At 47.7% G+C, this 26,015-nt stretch overlaps 1 protein-coding gene and 1 pseudogene across 1 annotated transcript; both read right to left on the reverse strand.

Annotated features, from left to right (window-relative positions):
- Positions 1-17,964: 17,964 nt before the first annotated feature.
- On the reverse strand, positions 17,965-19,140 carry LOC136458246 (uncharacterized). The gene has a single exon (XM_066458224.1). The coding sequence runs from the start codon at positions 19,138-19,140 to the stop codon at positions 17,965-17,967; it is 1,176 nt and encodes a 391-aa protein (XP_066314321.1).
- Positions 19,141-20,847: 1,707 nt separating this feature from the next.
- LOC136486309 (uncharacterized) lies at positions 20,848-24,365 on the reverse strand (annotated as a pseudogene).
- Between the last annotated feature and the right edge of the window lie 1,650 nt (positions 24,366-26,015).

Raw genomic sequence — 26,015 nt, forward strand, 5'->3', positions numbered from 1 at the left:
GATCAAGTTATCAGCTCTACCTAAGAGTGACAATCTTTGGTAGATTCATTAAGTTACCGATCTTGCTGATGTTTTTCATTGTCATTAGTTTGCAGCAACATCAATCTGCCCGATCAAGATCGATTTAGATCGGCCTCATATCCTTTAGGTCCATCGTTCATTTTGTTACAACACAATATTGTTTACCTTGAGCGACGGTTTATGTTTCATCGGCCGTTTTTACTTCGATCTTGATCGCGCATAGTACGCGGTTAAGGCATGAATAATCTTGAAGAGGTTTGCTGGCTACTTAAATCTAGTTTATAGTTCACCATTATGGCTGTAATGATCCGGTCTATCCTCACTGATGGCACTATAGATTGGAGGATGGTAGTTATTAGATTTGTTCCGGATTAGGCGTGACCTTAGCTATTTCCTATGCCTGTATCGGCTAAATAGCCGATTGCCTATGCGTTAACGCCTACAGTGTGCGTCCATGATTCTATTAAGTGTGAGGTGAGCGTTGATGAGGGGACCCTGAGCGTTTACACATTTTTGTGCCGACAATGGGTTCTGACCCTTCCATTTGTTGAGACCATAGAGCTCGAGGTGTAGGAGGGAAACTCTGATGACGTTGGTAAGCAAGAGTGCCATAGCCACCGGGGCGTAGGTTTCTCACAGTCTGACCAGCCTTGCTTAGTCATTCATTTCCGCAGGCCTTGCTACTAGGTTTAACATGAGGGAGGGTGTCGGGTGCGGCGACTATTTTAGAAAGGGTGTATGTATACCCTTATCAACCCCCAAGTGAGACTCGACCCCTTGCCATTGCTGGGGTTAGGTGTCACTAAAGATCAAGGAGAGGATAGCGAAATTAATAGGAGAAAGCGCCTCTTGTTTTCATGTGTACCCCCTCCCTAGGATCTGAACCATTGTTCTACGACCGCACATTTAGTCTCCTTGCAAGTTAAACTTTCCTCGAGCCCCCGTATGTAGTAGGGGTCCGGTCGAGGGCTGGCTCATCTTTGTGATTGTTGCCTGTTTGTGGTTTCCACAACCGGAGGGGTTGAGCTTACATCACTTGCCTCGATGGCTCGAGTGATGTGCTCGGTGAACTCGCTATCAGGCATGTTCAAGTGGAATCTGGGTCCATCGTTCATGACAAGGTTGGCATAGCCCTCATGTGGCATTCCACTACTCCTTAACTCGCCTCCCAATAGATGCCCATGTTGCTTCGGAGAGCAACTCGGGTGGTCCGCTGACCTCTCCTCAATGGAGATTCTGTGGGCTCAGCTCAAGGTTAGGATCGAATGAGAAGGTCGAGATGACCCTATCCACTTCTGAGCGGGTCGGGCAAAGGCCACTGGGGCTCATCTGCATTTTCTCCCCTATCCCTATTCGAAGCGAGGTGGCCTTGAGCCCTTCGCGGGCCAGCCTTCAAACCCCGGTCAGGTGGATTCCTAAGTTTGAGTTGGGCGGCTGGAGCCCTCGAGCCCCATGGGGCTCAGTGGTGGTCGGCCGTGTTTCATGCATCACCCTATCTACGGTTTTTCCAACCAGAGGGGCTGAGCTAATGACACTTACCTCGATGGCTCAAGTGTCACGCTCGACAAGCTCGCTAACGGGCATGTCCAAGTGGAATCCAGGTCTATCATTCACTAACAAGGTCAACACGACCCTCATATGGCAATCCACTACTCCTTAACCCGCCTCCTAGTAGATGCCTGTGTCACTCTGGAGAGCGACTCAAGTGGCCCGCTAACTCAAGTGGCCCGCCTCCTAGTAGATGCCTGTGTCCTCCTAGTCGATGGAGATTCTATGGGCTTGGCTTGAGGTTAGGATCAAATGAGAAAGGTCAAGATATCCCTGTCCGCTTCTGAGAGGGGTCGGGCAAGGGCCACTGGGGCTCATCTCCATTTTTTCTCCCCTGGCTCTGTTTGACGCGAGGTGGCCTCGAGCCCTTCGTGGGCTAGCCTTTGAACCTCAGTCGATCGCCGCTCATGTCGAATGAGACAACTACCACTTCGTGACACGACACAAAGTGTTGTGATGCAATAATTGCATATGCAATGCTTGGATGTATGAGATGATTGTATGGATGAATGTCTGAATGAATGTATGAATGCATGCATGAGAATGGATGAATGAATGCCCATGTACTGGAGAAGTAAAGTGGGGGTTGGTAAAGTTACTTCGATGGCTCGAGTGATGGGTTCGGGGAGCTCTTACCAGATATGTCCATGTGGGGTCCGGGTCCATCATTCATGATGGAGTTGGTGTGACCTGCATGGGACATCCCATTGCTACCTACTCATCTCTCGGCAGCGGCCGGAGCCGTCTGATCGACTTTGGGTGACCTACCGGCCTCTCCTCGATGGAGATTCCGTAAGTGGGCCCCTCCAAACCCTTCCTGAGAAGGCAAAGGCTAAAGCTTAGGGTGTGGGGACAAAAACTCTGATCACGCTGGTGAGCAAAAATGTCGTAGCCACTAGGGCGTAGTGATGTAGACTAGGCCCGATCTTCCGAAAGGTATGATAGCGTCAATTGTTGGAGACTCGATGTTCATGATCTAGGATTCGAACCAAGACTGATTCAGACCCCCACAACTATTACACCACTGCTCCGTTGGTTATCAACCACGCGAACGCAATTGACCTCGCCGAGAAGGCTTTCCTACAAGCGAATCGAGAACACAAGCAAGAACGAGATAAACACAATCTGAAAGTGCAAATAAATATAAGGCTTATGATAATGAGAAAGAGTTCAAGTCTTTATTCGAAAGGACTAATCGCCACAGGCGAACAAGATCAAGAACTGGGGCCCTGGTTCACAGCAAGCGGCCTTGGCGGCGACAGTTGCAGCAAAACTACGTCTGTTTCACAAGAAAATCAAGAACTAAACAAAACCCCAACCCTAAGGAGAGAGACGGCTGCTATTTATAGAGTCTTGGGTGTCACCCCCCTGGGCCCCTGGACACGCCCTCTAATGGGCCCAAACACGATACACGGTCCGACAGACCAAAAGACGGTGTCGTAGCACCCTGGTAGATTCTGGATGCTGACTTGTTTCGATGATTCCTGTTGATTCTAAAGAGCTTTTGATGTCAAACCACTTGGATTGGCTTCCTTATCAAATTAGATTTCCATCCATATGTGGATCATCGAAAACAGAGTCTGGATGCGTCCTGGGTGACTAGTTTAAGACAGACTGGTCCTGGAGGCCGAGATGGACTCGAACTTGATTTGGGCCTCCACCTTGGTGACTCGAACCGGATGAGCTTTAGGCCTCCTTCTTGCTTAGGACACCCTCACTGATCTCCTTGGTCTCCATATGGTTCTCCAGACATGGTCATATGTATGGAGGTCATGTCCTCATCACGTAGGTTTCTTGCGGTCCGACCAGTTTTACTCAGAGTTTGTTTCCGTGCACCTTGATTGTAGTTTTTAGCACGAGGAAGGGATCGGGCATCGAGAATTTCTACCGAATAGACACTCTTGCCATCCCTTGAGCGAGACCTAACCCCTTGCCGTTGCTAGGGTTGGGGGCTCAATAGCAAAAGTAATGCACGTAAAGTACGGGTGACCCATCTCTCGGCAGCGGCCCGAATCGTTTGATCGACTTGGGTGACCCACTGGCACAGGACTTACCTCGATGGCATGAGTGGTGGGTTTAGGGAGCTCTTTCCGAATATGTTCAAGCGGAATCCAGGTCCATCGTTCATAACGGGGTCAACATAACCCACGTGGGGCATCCTACTGCTCCCAACCCGTCCCTCGACCGTGGCTAAGCCATCCGATCAACTTGTATTGCCCCGTCGGGACAGGACTTACCTGCGGAGATAGAGGATGAGAGCATCCCGCACAAGAATTTAGTTAGGCAGATAAGTCAGGAGGCGAACTTGTAATAAATGGACAAGCTCTTAGATTTTGGTATGGCCAAAAAGTGTTTTAGCCCTTCTCCCCCTTTAGTATAAAAAGGTTAGTGCATTCTGACCCCTTCCATCATTAAGGCTGTAAAGCCCGGGGTATGGGTGAACAAACTCTGATCACACTGGTGAGCAAAAATGTCGTAGCCGTCGAGGCGTAGGTTTCTTGCAGTCCGACCAGTTTTACTCAGCGTTCGTTTCTGCAACCCTAGCTTCTAGGTCTCAACGTGAGAGAGGGTCGGGCACAAAGAATGTTTGCCAAGTGGATAGACTCTTAAATGTGTACCAACTCTTTCCGCGGCTAAGGCCAAAAAGCCTGAGGTGCAGAAAAAACTCTAATCACGCTGGTGAGCAAAGACGTCGTAGCCGCCGAGGCATAGGTTTCTCGTAGTCCGACCAGTTTTACTCAGCGTTTGTTTCTACAAACTTTGCTTCTGGGTCTTAATCATGAGAAAGAGTTAGACGTAGAGACTGTCTACTGGATAGATAAGCTCTTATTAGCCCTCGAGTGAGGCCTGACCCTATACCCTTGCTAGGGTCAGACATCACCTAAAGATCAGGGAGTTGATAGCAAAACTGATAAGAGGAAGTGTGCGTATATTATGGGTAAAAGCGACATAGCTGCTTGATGTTCCAGGCACTGATGAAAACTTCACCATCGATGGCCTTGAGCTTGTAGGCGCTTGGTTGGAGCACCTCCATGATGACGTATGGTCCCTCCCACGGTGGAGAGAGCTTGTGGCGGTTCTTGTTGCTCTGGACTAAGCGGAGCACCCGGTCCCCAAAGTTGAAGGCTCAACCCCGCACTCGATGGCTGTGGTACTGGCGCAACGCTTGCTAGTACTTGGCCGAGCGGTGCAGGGCGACATTGCATGCTTCATCTAGCTAGGCTCCTTCCTGTGCTCCCCCTTGTTGGAGCCTCCAAACAAGAACTAGTTCAAGAGGTCGCAGTCCTTGTATAGGTCCTCGATAGGGAAAGGATGGTTGCGGCATGGCCCTTCAAGCAGCTTCTCGAAGTGGTTTGGGGTTCCCTTAGCGGGCTTCCGACTCCCTTTGCAGTCGACGGTGGCCACGAGCAAGCCCTTGCGCCGCTGCCTGTTCTTCTTCTTTCTAGGACGGTTGGAGGCGCCTTCACTGGCGTCTTCGTCCTGCTTCGCCCTACCTTTGAGGTGGTCGAAGATTGCTCCGACCACCTCCTCGCCTGAGGTGTGGCTGGTTGTGATGTCGAGGAGCTCCTTGGTGGTTCATGGACCCTTACGTTCTAGCTTGTGAACCAGGGACTCGTAGGCGGTCCCAGATAGGAAGGCTCCTATGATGTTGTCATCGATGATGTTGGGCAGCTCATTGCTCTGTGGGAGAAGCACCGGATGTATCCACAGAGGGTTTCTCTAGCCTTCTATTGGTAGTTTTTGAGATCCCATGGGTTCCTAGGACGCTTGTACGTGCCCTAGAAGTTTCCCACGAAGATCTTTTTTAGGTTCGCCCAACTTTGGATTCTGTTGGGTGGAAGGTATTCCAACCATAATTGCGCTAAATCGGCTAGGAATAGTGGAAGGTTGCGGATAATGAAATTGTCATTATCCGCTCCACCGGCTTGGCAAGCAAGTCGATAATCCTCAGGCCACAGTCCAGGGTTCGTATCCCTAGAGTATTTTAGGATGTTGACTGGTGGTCGGTACCATGGCGGGAAGGTAGCGTTGAGGACATGTCGACCAAAGGCCTAAGGTCTTGGCAGGCTAGGGCTTGAGCTTCGGTCCTCGTCGCTGTCATAGCATCCACCATGACAAGGGTGGTAGCCATGGCTAGCTCCCTCCCTTGGATCATCATGGACACGGTTGTGGCTGAGATACTGATGTATCGAGACCGTGGTGCGCAACCTGCCACCTTGTGGCGCCTAGTGCACTGACACGTCTTTGTCAGGTCGCTCTAAGGGTGTGCGCTAGCTAGTGTCGAGCTCATGTCGCCAAGACAGCGAGCTCTTGGCTTGCTGTGCCACTGCATGCCCATGTAGCATGCGTATCTCGTGATGGGCCCGATGGTCTTCGGGCGTTGCGGGCCCCGAAAGCCCTCGGAGCAAGGCTGCCGCATCGGCGATGTTCTAGCTCACCCGGGCGAAGTGTAGAAGTGCTTCATCATCATCGATGATCCTCCTATTCACATCGCGGGCCATGGCGCATGCACACCCACCATCTCCATGGCACTCGATCTCTCGATCGAGCTTCACACATTCCTACTCGAGCTGGAGTCGTGCTTCCTTGAGCTCTTGGTGTCAGGTCTTCAGCTGATCCACCCACAGGTGAGGCGGGGCCCCTGCATCCCCCCCCCCCCGACCTCATCATCGAGGTCGTTCATTAGGGTAGCCTCTTCCTCGTGGATGCTTTTGACCTATCCCTCGGGGTACCCACCATGAAACACTCACGAGAGGGGTGATGGCTCCCCCTGCTGGAGTCAGAGCTAGAGGGTGACTCCAATTCTCCCACGAGTAGGTCATGGAAAGACTCCATGACTTATTCGGTCATCCCCATGAACTCATCGTTCATGGGGGATGGAGGCGTGCGTTGTGCCATAGGGTGGTCAACGGTATCCGCGGCGTTGCGGAGATCGAACGGGAGCGCTGTCGTAATGCTCCAAAGGAGGTATTTTGAGGAGAGAGTCTCTCCCCTAGCAAGCTGTGCAATGACATTGGTGAACGAGAAGGTGCGGTGGCACAGGTCCTCCTAGGACGGTCAGGGTCCCAGCAAGGCGCCGAGCTGGCGCTCTAACCTCCCATAATCGAAGCCGAGGAGCTGGCCACTCTCAGGGGAATGGGCCTCCGATGCGTGTAGCCACAGCTCCTCCAATGCCTCAGCGATCACGCTAAGGCCGGTGGAGTGGAGAGGTTGGACGGCGGCGGGAGCCTGCGCTAACTCTCCTTCTATCATGATGATGAACTCCAGATCCCCGAAGCACACGTGCGCGCCCAGGACCTAGCTAACATTGTGACTAGCCATCCGAGGCCTGGTGTGGGTGTCAAGACACGCAAAAGGCTCCTACCTGGCGCACCAACTGTCGGTGTTTCAAGTTGCCACCGACTAGTAAATTTCTAATATTGCATGTCTAGCTCAGATGGTGTGCTAAGAGGACATGAGGTTTATACTAGTTCGGGCAAAATGTCCCTATGTCCAGTTTGTTGCTGCTACATGTGTTACTAGCACTATAAGTTTGTAGTAGGGGTCACAAATGGTCGAGAGAGGGACATGTCCTAAGTATCTGGTGAGAGGAGTGAACGGGTGCCAAGAGCTCAGTCACTTCCTGACTATGTGCTTGTGTGTTCTGATTGGTTCAGGGTTCGATGGGTTTGAGTCCCCTTCATGGGACGTCCTACTTTCCCTTTTATAGGCCAAGTGAAAGCATGTGTTACAATGGAGGGAAAAGAGGAGAATGAGAAGGAGAAGTCCTCTAGGATCACCGGGTCCTTCTTTTCCATCACGCGGGTCCTGCCAACCCTATAGACATCAATAGAGACAGCTCCACATCGTGGCAATGTCCATCACTGGCGCCATGCACAGGCGTTGTCTCTCGGTCGTGGTGCTCCACTCTGTCCTGGTGGACGTCGTGGTGAACTAACACGCCTATCAGCCCTCATACGAGGGATAGGTAGGACAACACCGGTACACCTGATGTTGTTCCTAATGTGAATTCCTAGGTATGGCCCGTCATAGCCATGGGTTATATCGGGGTGTGTCGGTCACCTCCCTAGTGTTAGAGCATTGACCCATGCCCATTCGCTTGGACTTGGAGTGGTTGGTGGCGGTATGGGTCTCTGTCAGGCGAGACGGATCCCCTGGTCTCGGGGTCGGTCGAGGCAAAGTCCTCCCCTAGAGGCCAGGTGAGGTAGAGCGCAAACCCAAGGGTCGAGCAAGATGGAGCCCACCCTTAGAGGCCGAGCGAAGCGAAGCTAGCCCTTAGAGGTCGGGTGAGGTAGAGCCAGCCCTCAGAGGTCGGACGAGGTGGAGCCCGAGGCCTCGGTGTCGGGAGAGGCGGAGCCCATGACCTCGGTGTTGGGTGAAGCAGAGTCCGCCCTCTAAGGTCAGGCGAGACGGTGCTCAACCCCAAGGGCCAGGCAAGGTGGAGCCCACCCTCAGAGGCCGGGCGAGGCGGAGCCAGCCCTCAGAGGTCGGGAGAGGCAGAGCCCGTGGCCTTGGTGTCAGGTGAGGCGGAGCCTGCCCTCAAAGGTCGGGCGAGGCAGAGCGCAAGGGTCAGGCGAGGTGAAGCCCGCCCTCAAAGGCCGGGTGTGGTGGAGCCAGCCCTCAAAGGTCAGGCGAGACGGAGCGCAAACCCAAGGGTTAGGTGAGGCAGAGCTTGCGCACCTGGGGGTCAGTCGGTTGGAGCTGTAGTCGCGCTCTTGACTACTCAGATGAATTAATGCTGATGGTTATTAGCTCCTTCTCTTCAGGTACCCTAGTATTGGCCCTCGACACGTTGGTAGGTAATTTTTGGCTCTGGAACCTTACTATAAATGATCGAATGCTGTGGTGTTGAGAGTCTGGTTACTTGAGCGCTGAGTCCGATCATGACTTAACTGTTCGCGCATTTTGAAAATAGCTGTTGTGGCTGTGGATTTCTTGTTTGTCTTGGTGGTTGCCGCCACCTAATGGCTTGGAGCAACAGAGGATGATTGGCATGAGTTGGTGATTGTTCGTGACCATCTCCCGGTGATTGTGAGGGGTCTTGTACCTTCCCCGACGGAGAGCCGAAAGGTAACTCTAGTGGATTGCTCGTGTCATTGAGTTACCTCACTTTTGAGTAGGTTCTTGCTGTGTCCAATTGTGTGGACGAGGTTTGTGCAACACCTCTTAGCCGCCGAACCACCAAGTGTTGGTCGACACAATGGGGAATAGCATGCCGGCAAGCACATCAACCTCGGGAGAAAAATTGGTTGTCTCTTGCCCTTTGGTATTCTCCCAGTAATTGAATTGGTATTCATCTTGTGATTGGTTCACTCCTCTACGCGGTGGTATAATTACGCCACTTACTCATTTATATTCTCCCAAACTAGTTGTAGCAAGTTTTTTAGTGTAGCTAGAATTGAGAGCTTGCTTTATATTTTAAGTTCTTCTAGTGGAGTTTTTAAGTGTAGCAAGTGTGAGAGCTCTTAGTGAGTAGCGACTTAGCAAATTATGTGCTTGGTGATCACAGCAACTAGAATTGTTGGATAGGTGGCTTGCAACCCTTGTAGAGCTAGAGCAAGTTTGCATTTTACTATTTGTCATACTAATCAAATTACTCTAGTGATCTTTTAGACTTTTAAATAGGCTATTCACCACCCTCTAGCCATATTAGAACCTTTCAGTAATTTTATATACACATTTGGGGGTTTTTTAATTATCTTTCATAAATGGTAAATGTGGTTAATTTAGACAAAAAAAATTAGGGGGTATTCTTAAATTATCTTTCAACATTATTGGGTAACATAGATGTAAGTTGAGGGGGTTATTTTAAATTTTCTTTCATAATGATAAATGTGAGATTGGAAGTGATTCAAAGTGCATTTGCTTGAGTGATTACATCTAGTGGCACTTGGGAGAGATTTTCTTGTTTCTCTTGGTGGTTGCCGTCACCTAGACGGCTTGGAGCAGCGGAGGAGCCTTGGCACGTGTTGGTGATTGTTCGTGGCTGGCTCCGGTGATTGTGAGGGGTCTTGTACATCTCCCGGCAAAGAGCCGAAGGTAGCTCTAGTAATTGCTCTTTGTCATTGAGTTGTCTCACTTGTGGGTAGGTTCTTGAGGTGTCCAATTGTGTGGACGAGGTTCGTGCAACACCTCTTAGCCACCGAACCACCAAGTGTTGGTCAACACAACGGGGACTAGCGTGCCAGCAAGCACGTGAACCTCGAGAGAAAAATCTTATCTCTTGTGTGATTGGATTTCTACCAGTGATTGGATTGACTACATTGTGATTGGTTCGATTCCTCTACTCGGTAGTATAATCTTCATATCCCCTTCTTTACATTGTTGCAAATTAGGTGCCAAACTCTTTAGTGTAGCTAGTATTTGAGAGCTTGTTAGTTCAGTTAGTATGGCTCTTTAGTTAGTCTTTGAGAGCACACTAGCTTAGTAAGTAGTGACTTAGCTCTTGTATGTGCCTAGTGATCATAGAACTAGAATTGTTGTGATAGGTGGCTTACAACATTTGTAGAGCTAGAGCAAAATTGCATTACGCCATTTGTTGTACTAATCAATTGCTCTAGTGTCATGTAGATTTTTTAAATAGGTTATTCACCTCCTCTCTAGCCATATTAGAACCTTTCACTAGCTCTAAGATAATTTCTTAAATCGTATTGGCTTTTAGCACATAGCTCATACATGAATGGCTCCACGTGACATCCTCCCATAATAATATTAAAATATGTGTATGAGACTAGCTTTTATCAAGAGATAGCTTTTCTCCTTTTTATATTAAAATACGAAATAATATGCTTAGTGCTAGCTCATAAAACACCATTTTGGAGCTGCCCTAAGGTTTGGCAAGAGTGATCGATCAGAGATGTACAGGTCCTTAGATAAAAAGAAAGGACTCACACATGCGATTGACGGCATCGGTCGGCAAACTAGTGAGTGAAGGAGGGGCTTCAAACTCACAACCCAATCCAAGAGCACAAATTTTGTATCGAGCTAGGGCATGTGTTAAATGTTTTCAGACCTAATCTTGCAATGCACAATTCTCATAGTGTAGCAGAGATCTAACAGTGAAGCACACATGCGTGCCCTTAAGAGCAAATATAATAAGAGGTTGTAAGCATGCTATATGCTGAGGTGGAGGAGAGAGGGGAGGAAAGATAAGAGAAGTATGTTGTAAGCTTACAACCAACTTATGTATAAAAACCAAGAATTTTGGTAAGACGGATAAGTAGGCTAACTATTATATGAGTGGGCTGATAGGGTTTGACTGTAAGTTTTTCGACAGCCAACAGCTAACTGTATTATTAGCCTTGCTCTAAGCTAAGGGTATATATTACTTACCTTTACCTACCTAAGATGATATAGGGAAAACCGGCCATGCGTCGAAATTCACGGAGGAACAACAGGGAAGAAAACGTAATCCACCTCTTTCCCAAAGAACTTGAGTCCTGTTCCCAAGTTAAACGGAACCTTAGCACACGCTGTTAAACCAAGATTCTTTTCCCCCCCTCCCTTGAACAACATGTGGTGGTGGACTGGTGGGCGGGGGGACCATGCCGTCAGATAGTCATTATCATCATCATTCCAGCGATGGACGATCGACCGGCGTGGTGGGTCCCGGCCGGCACTCGATCGATTGATGGACAGAAACCGGCTCAGTCCCATGGCGCCCTTCTCAGTTCTCACCACCAACCTGGTCGACCGGTTGCCGGCTCCTTTGGGCAACCTCGCCTCGACACAGCCCTAGCAGCAGCAGCTGACCGCTGGCTGCCGTCCTGGAGAGCTTCGCCTTGCCTTGCCTGCCAGTCTCAGGTCCATACGTACACACACACAGGCACAGACGCACGCACATGTCCGTGGAAAAGTGCCGCGACGCTCGCCTCTGGCCTCTGCATGCACGTACGTAACGTACGACGTCGTCATGGATCCGGCAGCCGCGCCGTCGCAGCTTGCCCGAGGCATCATGCATCTCCTTTTCAGACAGCTAGCAGCGCAAAGGGGCTGGCGGGCCGGCCGGCGACGAGCGGCGCCTCTCAGTTACAGTGACGCGCGCGCGCGGCAGTTGGCTACGGCCAGAGCTAGCTTCTCTGATCTGGATCGCCGATCGAACTCGCCGCGCGCGGCGGGGAGACGCATGAGATCCCACACCACACCACACGGATGGATGGATGCCGCACGTGGTCGTCGTCGCAGGCCACCGGCCGCTCCGATCCTTTTGGTTCCTGCCGCGCGCGTGGCTGTGTCTGTGTGAATGGTCAGGCATCAGGGAGGTACTGCCTGCCTGTGTAGGGCTACAGTGCAGCTACGCCGTAGGGGGGTATCCCGTGGGTGGAGAAGAATATGTTGTGTGTGATGGGGTCCTCGAGTGCTACATACTCCGGCGTAAAGGCGACAGCAACGTTCTTGATGCTGAGCCCTTGGATCCATCTAGATTTATTTGATCGTCTAAAATTAATGGGGCAAGGGCAAGTACACGGAACGGCGGAATGCGCTTATATTATCTGGACTAGGTAGTTTGACTTTGCGTTGCTACGGGATAGCTAATAATTTATACTAAAAATATACGGATCGCACGATAAGATAGCAATACTGTAAAAATTAAATATTAACATTAAAGTGATAGTTATTCCAAAAGGCAAAGTCTGTGAAATTAACAATCATGGAGAGCGCGGCATCACAGGCTTACAAACTCTACTTTATAGACCTTTCCGTGGTGCGCCTAAGATAATGTTTTATATCGGCAGAAAGAAATCTCCGATATCCATTTATTTCGTGCGCCAATAAATCCACGAATAAGTTCCGCCGCATCTCCATACCATCATGTACACATGCTCGAGTCTATATGCCAATATTAGTGCCTGTCGCATGGGTAATACTGCGTCTCTTGAAAAATCTTCCACAAAAACTTAAAACAAAGTGTTATACTCACCATATAAATATGTGTGGCTTTTGGTCTATTCCACATAGACATATACTATAGAATAAGATATCCACTTAAGTGTCTGTGGTAAGATTCACGATCAGCGATATATAGAAATAGTTAAATCGTAGGTATTATTATTGCAAGCCATAGTGACTCTGAGTTAGTTACCCATCTATGTCCTCGGCAATGTTTCCTTCCCGTCTGAATTTTCATTTGAAGACATCCCCATTTCATCCAGGAATATGTACATTCACTGTGTCCGTGTACTGCAAGGTAAATCCAAGAGTGTACCTGGCATACATCAGCGCTGGTGTGTCTTTCGAACCATTTGTGCTCTTTCGGGCCTGTCTCCTCCAATATGAAATCTATCTGTTTCCACAATCCACCTCGCTATTTGTTCATAGAAGAACGAATCAATCAGCATTTCTAAAATATAAAATATGTACAAATAGCTGTGTTAGGAAATACCCATAATTTTATTGAGGTCAGCACGTATGAACATCTCGCCCAAAGAGTTCTAGCACCTAGACCTCACGTTTTTCGACGTTTATAACAGAAGGTACCAATGTGTATTTATAACATTTATTGAAAGGAACACCTATCAAATCAAACAATAAACATTTTGCCAGGCATAAAAAATTAACAATGAAAGACCAATATATCATTTAAAAAATGCTACAATGTCACGCTTCAAGTAAGCTAGCACCCTTTGAACTAAACCAGGACGTTGTGAAGTGCCACGGTTAGGGTAATTGGCTTCAATAGTCTCATCCTTTTCTCTATCTCGCTTCATGATTGCAACTAAGCACGCAGTTTCAAGATAGACCGTACCTCCTAGCCTCTTTTTCAAACCCTCCTGGGCCTTCAACAGTTTAATATAAACATCTATGACCACCTCATGGATTCCTCCCGCTCCATGCGCTCCATGGTCTGGCAACTGCAAAGACACACGTACGGTACAGGTAGACAAATTAAATTTGTAAGTAATGCGACTCATGCATGGGTGAACTGCAGACACGTACATGCCACGGAGGCTACAGAGGTCCTCCATCGGGTGTGGCGAGGTCGTGGCGACAAGCCCGGCGATCTCGATGACTATTTCATACGGGAGCACCAGTTGCGTCCGCCGCACCACCCGCGAGGAACCTCTCCAGACGGAATTCGTCTAGGTCTGTCCATACCTTGTTGTTCCTCCCAATCTTGTGTATGTCCATTATGACACTCGCTGGCATGCTGTCGGTGGATGCCAGTGTTCGAGCGATCGCCGCGTCCATGGCATTGACATCGCGTTTGTGAGATACTATTTGTGCAATATTTAATTGAATAAGAAATGTATTGTATGTGTTAGTAATGTCATGTTACCTTGCTTATGGCGTTAGAACCTCCTTAAATACAATATTCTTCGTGAAAGTTCCATCCACTATTGTGGTCTTCTTATCCTTATCTTTTTTATTTGACGCATTCTTATTATTTTCCCTCGGCATTCTTTTTATCATTTATCGACAGAATATCGTCGGTAGTCCATCGAGGGGTATCTCGTGATGGTAGATTTGTCAGTGGGGGTGCGCATAATCAGGAACCGGATGGTGACACAAGGCGCAGAGACAACAATTTAGATAGGTTCGGGCCGTCTGATCAACGTAATACCCTACGTCCTGTGTCTTTGGTGTATTGTATTGAGATGTAGTAGATAGATCTATCCACTAGGGGACCCCTGCCTCTCCTTATATACTCTGGAGGGATAGGGTTACAAGTAAAGTATCCTATTTGGTACTATACAATAGCTTGCGGTGCACGCCGAGCAACGCCGTGCACGCCTTGATTTTGTGGGCCAGGCCACCTTTGATGGTGCAGCCCATGTCTTGTCTTGTGGATACCGGGGGCCATACCCCCATAGCTAGTCCCTGAGACTGATAGAAGGTGACGTAGTCGCATGGTGCCAGGGTCAGAAAGTAGAAGGCCAGCCGAGCAGGTAGCCAGTCTCCGGGCGTAGCCTCGAGATGAGAACAAGCACATTCACCGTAAGGTGAAGTGTGCCCACTTAGTCCCTGAGCCTGCTGGAAGATGAAGAATGAATCTTGTAGCAGGGTCAAAGAAAAAGAAGTCTAAAAGCTTGCTGACGTCATTTGACATGCACGTATCAAGACCCCAGACGTGCTGCCCAAGATCAGCACCCTGATCCGAACAACATGGAGCAGCCTAATAGCACACCGACGAGACGTAGCAAGATCCAACCACCAAGGGAGGACCGAGGAGCCCCCGACGTCGCTGGCGATGACCAAGCATCGACGAGCGAGGAGTCCCCGACGTCGCTGGCGATGACCGAGCACCAAGGAGCGAGGAGTCCCTGGCATCACTGGCGATGACCGAGCATCGAGGAGCGAGGAGTCCCCGGCGTCACTGGCGATGACCGAGCACCGAGGAGCGAGGAGTCCTCGGCGTCGCTGGCGATGACCGAGCACCGAGGTGCGAGGAATCCCCAGCGTCGCTGGCGATGACCGAGCACCGAGGAGCAAGGAGTCCCTGGCATCGCTGGCGATGACCGAGCACCGAGGAGCGAGGAGTCCTCGGCGTCGCTGGCGATGACCGAGCACCGAGGAGTGAGGAGTCCCTGGCGTCACTAGCGATGACCGAGCACCGAGAAGCGAGGAGTCCCCTACATCGCTGGCGATGACCGAGCACCGAGGAGCAAGGAGTCCCTGGCGTCGCTAGCGATGACCGAGCACCGAGGAGCGAGGAGTCCCCGGCATCGCTGGCGACGACCGAGCACCGAGGAGCGAGGAGTCCCCGGCATCGCTGGCGACGATCGAGCACTGAGGAGCGAGGAGTCCCCAGCATCACTGGTGATGTCCAAGCATCGAGGAGCGAGGAGTCCTCGGCGTCGCGGGCGATGTCCGAGCACCGAGGAGCGAGGAGTCCTTAGCATTGCTGGCGATGTCTAAGCACCGAGGAGCGAGGAGTCCCCGGCGTCGCTGGCGATGTCTGAGCATCGACGAGCGAGGAGTCCTCGGCGTCACTGGCGATGACTGAGCACCGAGGAGTCCTCGGCGTAGGTGGCGATGTCCGAGCACCGAGGAGTCCCCGACGAACCTGGCCATGTCCGAGCGTCGAGGAGCGAGGAGTCCCCGGCGTCGCTGGCGATGTCCGAGCACTGAGGAGCGAGGAGTTCCCAGCGTTGCTGGCGATGACTAAGCACTAAGGAGCAAGGAGTCCCCGACATCGCTGGTGATGACCGAGCACCGAGGAGCGAGGAGTCCCCAACGTCGTTGGCGATGACCGAGCACCGAGGAGTCCCCGGTGTAGGCGGCGATGTCCGAGCACTGAGGAGTCCCTAGTGTAGGTGGAAAGGTCCGAGCACCGACGTAGCTGACGACGTCCGCGCAGTGAAGTGTGCCCACTTAGTCCTCGAGCACGAAGTATTCGTGCGCCGAGGAGTAACCGGCGTAGCTGGCGATGAAGCATGAGCAACGAACAATCTGGTCAACTGGTCGGCGGCAAAGTGAGCATTAAGTAGAAGCGACCAACGAATAGTCCGATCAACTGGTCGGCAACGGAGTCCATGAACAAAGCGGTCTGACCAGTTGATTAGTGGAGAAGTCTGAGCACCAGGTGGTCTGATCACCTGGACGATGATCCTACAATACAAACATGCAGAACGGGTAGTACACGATGTAAAAATAAATGAACTCTGGAGAAAAATCAGCAATGGTGATGAAACAGCGTATGCAGTTCGGCGATCAGTTGGCGTGAAGATATATTTATATTTAATATAAATCGCCTGAACAGTTAGTGTGTAGCTGAGTCTCCAACCCTAGCTAGCCATTAACCATAACGCAGAGCGCATAGCTCGTGCACGTGTAGGAGGAATAGGCATGACCAAGGAGCCACTGCCGACCACCCATAACGCAGAGCGCGGAGCCCATAGCACGTGTAGGGAGGAGCCAGAGACAGAGCCGTCTCTAGAGGCGTTCGAGCATCAACATGACTGTTCGAGGGTGCAAAAAATCATTTGGAGAGCAAATATGGAGAAAACAGGTCGAAGAAACATTATGGCGATATACGGAGATTGGAGAATATTTAGAAAAATATTAAAGCATGACTTAGCTTTGGACGGAGCGTCTAGTCGGTGGCGTATGGCATTATCTGGTCGGCGATGCAGGCAGCCCGCTTAGCGGCTTGCTTGACTGCTCGGATGGCTCGCTTGGCGGCTCGATGCAGTCGGACAGCTTGTTGCATGGTGGTGTAGATTAGATCCGAATCGTAGTTGGTAGGAGCAGCTCTATGCATGTATATGCACATACATGAGCACATGCAAATCTTTGTTTGCATGGCTAATGCATATTGCCTTCTTTGGTGATTGCTTGGAGCCTCTTGCGTGTATGCAGAAACTTCGTCGTCAAGGCCTTTTCTGATCTGTAGCCTGGCCCCTTCCTTAGCCGCACGCTATGGCGACATGAGGACCCAGGACTAAGTCTAATCTTGCATACTAGTCAGAGCTAGGCTCTCTGCCTAGTCATGGTGCTTGCCGATGGCGTTGTTGATGATTTGACTGAGTGCTTCACGAACAGGACGAGGCGATCACACCAATCCCTAGCGCTCTGCGTACCGAAGCACGTGAGAAGCTGAATCGTCGCAGATGATGACGATGAGGAGATTCCCATACAGAATCAAAGGTCGATCTTTGAGAACTTAACGTTGATCTTGAGGTACGCCATCTGGCTCACTGGAGGATTAGGCACACACCCCTACCTAGCGCGCCAACTGTCCATCGAGGGGTATCCCGCGATGGTAGATTTGTCGATGGGGGTGCACATAATCAGGAACCAGATGGTGACACAAGGCGCAGAGACAATGATTTAGACATGTTTGGGCCGTCTGATCGACGTAATACCCTACGTCCTATGTCTTTGGTGTATTGTATTGAGATGTAGTAGATAGATCTATCCACTAGGGGACCCCTGCCTCTCCTTATATACTCTGGAGGGGTAGGGTACCAAGTAAAGTATCCTATTTGATACTATACAATAGCTTGCGACGCACACCGAGCAGCGCCGTGCATGCCTTGATCTTGTGGGCCGGGCCACCTCTAATGGTGCGGCCTATGTCTTGTCTTGTGGATACCGGGGGCCATACCCCCACAGCATTTTTCTTCTCCATCTTTTTGGCCTCCTCCTCCTGTGCATCCGCATCAGGCGGGAGGGCAATGATCTTAATATTCATTCTTGACATGACTCTAGAGATCGCAACGTACAACTGACCGTGAGAGAACACCAGTGCGGGTAGGTACACACCCACGTTCAGGATAGTTTGGCCCTGTGACTTGTTGACCATCATGGCAAAGCTCAGCCTGATAGAAAATTACTTCCTCTTAAACTGGAACGGGAACATCTCATCATTAGACGGGCATAACGATATTCAAGGAAGGAATACCCGCTTCCTAGCATGCTGCCCCACCACAATTTTTGCATCGATTGTATTTCTTAGGAACCCCACACCACCGGCCTTGTACCATTGCATAGCCCATTGGTAGGGTCAATATTCCTAAGCAATATGACATGACACCTGAGCTTGAGCTTCAAGACGTGTGGAGGCAGCCCATTGGGGGTCAGACTATTAAGGAACTCCAATAGATAATAGTTATGTGGATCATCTACCGTGGAGTCAAAACTGTGATACACCATCTCACCGCCCTGGAACATATCAATCATTTTCATATTGATCATGTCAACCCAATCGTTACATGTAGATAAAATCGCTCTCGTGGTGATGTAGCCTTTGTCTGCCATATTTGCATTTAGATCTGGAAAGATGATGCCGATCAATCTATGAAGATCTTTCTCGGCATCGCCAGAGTACGGGACACAAATCTCATCTAGAATACATACATTGCCATCTTCGTTAACCTCTTCCGTTCCACCACCAATGCGCAATAGATAATCTGCAAACCTCGAGTCACTCTGAGCCCTCATGTTGCGGACGAGCTTTAGGTGGCGCATGGATTCCCAAAGATACGACCTTCGTAGAGAAGCACCAACTATTTGAGCCATGGATCCTTTTCGCACAACAAGGAGGACCTGTCTAAAATCCCCACCAAGGACAACAGTCTTCCCACCAAATGGTAGGTCTGACCAGCCCATTATATCCCATAGGCTATTGTCTAGTGCTTCCACATTTTGCCTCTTTGTCATAGATGCCTCGTCCCAAATTACGAGAGCTGCTTGCTGCAGCAACTTGGCTGTACCACTCTGTTTTGTGAAGCTACAACAACCACCCTCTTCAATAGTGAGGGGTATCTTGAAACATGAGTGGGCCATCCTCCCACCTAGCATTATGGATGCTGCGACTCCAGATGTAGCTGTAGCCACGACAAGCTTGTCCTGGCTACGTAGTTTTGCGAGAAGTGCCCTATACAAAAAGGTCTTTCTCGTCCTGCCAGGTCCATCCATAAAGAACATCCCACCTTGTTTGCTGTAGATAGTGGCCATTATCTCATCATAGGCAGACCTTTGCTTGGCGTTGAGTGAGTCGCACAATAGCACATCTTCGGGATTCTGCTCGACACTAGCTTCCTCAAATATCTCATAAGGAATATGGCTAGCATCGTCGTATGAGTGAACAATATCAGGAAGAGGAAATGACCTTATGTCCTTCCCCATAGACTGCATCATGTTTCTAATGTCTATCAAAACCATCTGTTGCACCAGATCCAGGGATGGATTATTGCGGCTGTAGTCCTCTGACTTTGCATCATAGTGTTTTTTCCACAACCATATCACATCATTCGGCTCACAGAATACCAATATTGTTACAAATAGCCTTCGCAGAGAGGAAGGCATCTGAAAGAAAGTAGCTTCACTTAGACATTTATCTAGTGTATTGTCTTCTTCGATTAGACCCCTCCTTTCTGTAGCTTCACGAAACAAAGGCAGTGGCATGCCATCAACTGTCCTAAGGTGTTCGTATGAGGTAGCACCAGCAACATTGTTTAAGAGAATACGAAGAAAGTAGCATTCTCCCTCAGCAGGATGGGCCGAGATGACTTGCCAACTTGGAAAACGGAGTTTTTCCTTTTCTGCCAGAATTTACCATCAGACTGCCAGGTAAAATGCTCTGGGAAGTCCCGATACAAGATTTGGCGGGCTTCCTCATGCATCCTATTTGCCTCGAAGTATGCTTTCAGCATTGACTCTTCTACACCTGGCCTATTAACGATCTATTCGACCTTGTCCCATTTATGAAATGCCACCATGTGCATGTTGGGTAGATGAAGCTGCAACTACTGTACTGGTGGATGGTTCTTGCTCAAGTCAAAGCCATATATCCTCCATAGTGCTTCTAGAGGCGTCACCCACTAGGCGTCTCTATACTGCTTGATCTCATCAACATTACCTTTCTCGTCTGCTTTGTCCGTCTCCCTCATCACCATCGACACCCTATCGTGTCCCTTGTATATGTACTTGAACATATACTTTACTGATTTGATGCTCCCACAGGCCTCAACATTTATATGGCAGTTGAAGGTATGTAGTAGGCAAGGGTTGTAAGGAACGACCCATTGATTGTCTAGGTAATGGCCTCGAACTTTTTGCGTACAACCATCATTGCGTCGCCGATAGATGGGGTACGAATCCTTTTCCTATGACGTGGCCTCACAGAATGGGCACGGGTAATGGTTTTTGCATGACCCGTGGCCCACCGTGCACGGACAGTATAGATTAAGCGTCCCACAAGGACCATGCATCATATGCTTCGTGACCATCTTGTATAGTTGAGGGTACTTTTTCTTATTTGGTAGCTCTACAGTGATGATCATGTCATATTGCTCGGGACATGTGAGTTTGTACTTCCGTTCCATTATTAGCAAGAAGTGTGCATGCGACAAGCCCCTCTTCTAGATCTCCACTACATATACATAGGCCTTCACCTTCCCAAGTATGTCTTTCTCCATCAACATTTTTCTCATCGCCTCTAACTTTGCTCTGAAGACTCATGTGACGAGATCTAGGCGGTCATGTGGTGTCTGGCATGGATAAAGTTCATTCTTGATCTCATCCCAGTTAGGGTTGCATGTCATTGTGAGGAAGATATCAGGTTTACCATAATTTCACACCAGACCCATTTCATCCATGTACCGGCGCCTCATATCATGGGGTCCTTCGATGAATGAAGAAGACAGGACAGTACGCCTTCTGACATTCTTAGTAGATCCTTCACCCGAATGCATGCTGTTCACCAGGCCTTGGTATAGGTCAGCCCTCAAAGTATCTTGATCATTCCTCATGTAGTCTAAACATGAGCTCTCAATCTTGATGTAGGTGCTGACGATGAATTGCTGGAAAAGACGCCGGCCATGGAGTATTGGATTAAATATCCCTGGCCACATCTAGAACTTGTAGCAGTTGTAGTCGCTCACGGAGACACATGTATTTGCAACAGGTTCTACAAGGATACATTGTTCGAATTAGTATCATGAGTTAACAGAAAAGAGTTTATATTGCATTTTGAAAAGAGTTCAAGTTACCTCCATCATCATCATCACCATTCTTAGCACGCTTTTTGCGGATTGCTCGAGCTTGATCAACTTGAGCCATAGTCACACCCACTTTTGGAATGCAGTTGTGCCACCCGAGCTCACCCATTAGAAAGAACACCAGGTATGACAGTGGGTCGTAGCATGCATTATATGAGCGGATGCCGTGTATAGACTGATCCTTCGCTTGCAGGAGAACACTATGCTCGAATTGGCCATGATGCTCACTCCCCTCAACCCAGACGGTGGACACCTCTAATGTCAATGGCACGTTATATGTTCTCTGGTCAAGCCGTTGGTCAAGGTTCAACTCGACTCGGTAATCCTCGAGGTTTTCAATGTGTCCCATACTCCTTAGTTGCTGAGAGTAGGGATTCCCATTAAAGATACTAACCAATTGCTCTATAACTTCTCTATCTTTTTGGGTGCATTGCTCACGACACTTGCTCATCCGATGCTCGAGGGACGGATCATTGTCATAAAAATAAAGCTCGAGGTGTCTCTTTTTGACACCATCCTCTTTACCAAATGATCGTATGTTATGGTAAATCTGGCCATGGGCACAGAATGTGTAGACACCATAGATTCGCATGTTAGTGGTCACACGATCTAGGTGGCAGTACAGAGAAGTGAAAGAGAAGTGGTCGTTGAAATATCTGATGTTTGCACGAAAGTGCCTAGCATTCGCGTCCGAGCTTGACCACAACCTCTTGAGCTCTGGTGGTGCCTCAGGAGTTGAAAGATGAATCTTTCCACCCCGACAACAGAATTCGGGCGGTTCACCCTCGAATTTCTTTGCGTTGCAGTGCTCGTAGTTCGGCACCGATGGTAGCATGTGCGACTCTAACAAGACATTAGCGTAAAACCTACCTTATGGATCTAGGACATCAGGCTCACTATTCTCTTCCTCATCCATGTCGAGATTGTGCTCGATGTCGGTTCCCTCCTCATCATCTTCTGACAAAATATTGATGTGTTACACGTTGAAAGAAAGTTTGTGAAAGAATGTTTTGACTATTACACGATGTACCTTGTCCGACAAAAAAGTACGCCTCATCCTCTTCCTCGTCCTCCTCAAATATGACATCCTCATCATAGTCTGTGCAACATAGCCACATATATGATGAGAGAAACATAATGGCATACCAAAAAACAAAAAAGGATAAATTTAATAAAGAAAATACCATCCTCAACCATAGAGTCAAGGGTATGAGCTTGTGCACCGTTTGGAGGCATTGAAGAGGTACCATCAACTACAGACGGTTGTGTCTATGTACCTGTGCAATTATTAGGTCGTGGAACTAGAGTTTCCTAGGTGACACCACCTGTAGTAACAAAAGGTATGAGTTTTTGGAATAGAAGAGCGAAGGTGAAAGTACTGACAATATATACTGATCATGGCTAATTACCATTGTAAACCACACTCGGTTGAGTCAGGTCGTTCGAATCATTGCACTTTCTATCCGCACACCCTCTAGCCCTTCTTCCAATGTTTGCTTCAAAAGCCCGATTGTGACGGGATAGAAGGGCATTTCTCTCTCCAATGGTCACTCGATGCCTATGTATGGTCTGTGCCATAGCCATTTTAGGGCTTTGGACTTCTGGATTTTGAACTACAGACGACGCGATGTCAACAGTTGTGCCCCTCAATTTAGGTATTTCATATCATGTGAAGGCGTTTCAGGAGATTGAGGTGAAGAAGGGAAAATAAGCTGAGGGTTAAAGTGAGGGCTCTCCATGGCTAATGAGTCTGGATGGAAATTGTTTGCTTGGTGTTCATTCACCATCCTATTATAGTTTTTCTTCATCCCTTTTCGCTTCTCCTTCTCTTGTGGAGTCATTTGTAGTTTTCTTGCTGCATTTTTTGCCGCATACAAGTCACGCCGCCTCTTGTTTATTAGCGCCTTTTATTTAGGAGACAGTGTAGTCCGTCGTGCTCTATCTAGTTTGCTCTTATGCTCTTTTGGACACGTGACAATATTATTGGTGGAATTAGATGCATTTGCAGCACCTATATATTGATAAAAAAGTACGGTCTCAAATAAATTATAGAAGGGCACATATTGCAAGAATATTAATTCCTTATTACATTGTCATGAATGACATTTGGGTTGCCCGCTACATTTTTTCTTCTCAAATAGATAACATTAATGAAAAAAACAATGTATTTGGGTTTAGATCAGGTGATGCATCAGTCAAGTCAATTATGCCACTTTGATCTATATATCTATCAGAGCAGTCATCTACATATATATAATAACATGATATTAACCTTGGCCTCGGCATCATACAAACACAACAAAAAATAATTAGTATTAGGAACAAAAGAAATCAAAATGGTACATGTGTTATCTTTATCAATCTGCATGAGTTCGTATGAGTTGTTTCGATGTAGCCAGTCGCTATCTTCATAGCCATCAGTGTTTTCTGTGGTTGATTCAACTCTAACTGGTACACCATAATTACACAACAAATAAGCAAACTAATGACTGATGCAAGTAGGTGGTATCATTCATACACAACAAAAAAAACTTTTCTTAATTTGTAAAGTTTAGTCCATCTGATTTTTTCCTAATTTGCACAAAACTTTTAGCTCAATGTATATACATTTACAACATATACATCACTATACATTAAATAAACTAAAAATGGTAATACTGAATTTAGAAACAGAAAATTAGAATGTGGTGGACCTCTCGACCCAGCAGCTAGTGTTGTTTCTGCCTTTCTCAGAAGATACTTTTCTCTATGTTTTTTTTCATCCCTTTCTTCTTGAGTCATTGCTGCATGTCGTGCTTTTTATCTTTCCCTTTTACGCTGCGCACATTCATCAACTTGTGCTTGTGAATTTGATGTTGTCTGGCCCGCTGTTTGAAAATAAGTTGATAGATATTTACTTAATCACCACAAATAATACAAGTGAAAGCGTCTATGGACATGTGTATAAACAATTACCTCCATTGATGGTGTTTGTCAAGTCTGCAAATGGTGTATGACCTTCATTATTTTGCATAGGTTCCATTATGATGAAACTGAACACAAAATTAATCCCTAGTTTCAATCAGAATTTAATCTCTCAAAGTGGTCGAAGTTAGCAAGCATAATACATGTACATAAATGTAATTAGATCAGATCCGAATACAAATAACCAATTATCTTAAGTTAGGGTTGGGTCCTCAGTTTAGTAAACTATCGTCACTTGTGTCAGTTGTACCCAAGTGGCGATCAACAGGACAAAAGTTATCTGTGTATCTTGATTCCTTCAATTTCCTCACCTCTAAGTTTGATAGACAGCAAAAAGCTTGTCATTGAACAGAATTATGATGTGTACCTACAAATGGTTGTATGTGCTTGATTTTTTAGAAGGAAATCTTGAGAGACCAATAGCAGGAGTTGCCTAACCTGAACATCAAAGGCATATACAAATTTAGAGTAGTTCATATTTGTGGCTGCAGCTACTGGTTGTCAAAGGCATATACAAATTCAGAGTAGTTCATATTTGAATGCACAGAAAATATACAATAGCACAAAGGGACCATATTAATGATCATCTGTTGAGTTCACATAGTGGACATGCCAAAATCCCATGGTGACAGTGTGGGTGAGTGGAGTCAACCAGCCCAGGGTCGACCACACAGGTTGGGGCAAAATCAAATGAGGGCCTTTGAGATGGTAAACAGGCAATCACTTTAACCATATTTGGGCTCAAAGCACAATGACCATACATGAAGAGGAAGCTGAAGAAAATAGCAGGGCGTGAAAATTAAAGCACATGACAGGCAATATTTAGTCAAATGGGAGATGTAATCGAGCACTATTAGGCAAGTAGATCAATGGACTGTACAATGGCACTATATATATGGATTGAGGGCTAGATTGTTTTTTAAGTCGGAATCCTACAGTGAACAACTTGATGATGACAGTTAAATAGTTGTCAGAAAGCATATAACAGCAACCTAGTGTTCTACAACTATGTTGATTCAGGTTCCCTGCAAAACTCTAAGTTTACTACTATCCAGAACTACATACAAGTTTGTGATATTATGATGGCTGACTAATTCTGTAATTCATCAAAACAAATATATTGATTGAGAAACAGTAGTGCGAGTCATGTGTGCGACCATCATCCCTGATGCCGACGTCAAGATCGGGGAGATGACCAAGTAGGAAGCGGGAGAAACGGAACACGGTGAAAGCAATTCGCATCTAACTGAATCCTCTCTACTTCTGAATCCAATTGCTGGACCGTGAATGGTTAAGAAATTACCTGGTCAGGCAGACTCTGATTTCAGACATTGCTTGGCTGAAGCCCTGCAATCATGCTTGTGTGAATGACATGGGCAGGCAGTGGTTTGATTTTTTTAGTTCCTACGAGTACCAGTAAAGAACAAAAGCATGTGTCATTATTTATATAAGAGAAGTTTTAAAATATAGTTGGACAGTTGTGCAGTTCAGTCATTCTATCTTAAAGGAAATAATATCAGCATGGCTTGCAGTCTCACGAGAAAGGAGTATAGGACTAATTTATATTTATAAAAATTCTGAGATATTGACAACACCAACATACTAACAACATCAAATTGTGATGGCTACTGACCTATTGTAATAGGCATAATTACTAAACAATTGCAGCACTTATGGTGATTGGGGAGATACATCAGAACGTGTTAGCATTTTAGTAGTCTATTAAATTATTTGACTGAAAACTTCACGACTTAGCTGCCTTCTTTTCCTGACAATTTGGACATGAAATTTAGTGAACATTGACAATGTCTGTTGTTACCTTATTCTCACCGGAGCTCCAAATCATTGCCGTTGGTACTGTTTCAACTGTCTCTACCCTACTGATAACAAATTGCAGGCACCTACAAATGCAAGCAGAAATGTAGATTCTAAACCAAGAATATCAGAACACATGGAAGCAAGCAGAACACCAGATTGATGCAATCATGATTCATGAAAGAGCATGATGAGTTCTAGCTTAATATAAAACAAGGCACA

This window comes from Miscanthus floridulus, chromosome 1, assembly GCF_019320115.1.
Source record: "Miscanthus floridulus cultivar M001 chromosome 1, ASM1932011v1, whole genome shotgun sequence".
Lineage (NCBI taxonomy): Eukaryota > Viridiplantae > Streptophyta > Magnoliopsida > Poales > Poaceae > Miscanthus > Miscanthus floridulus.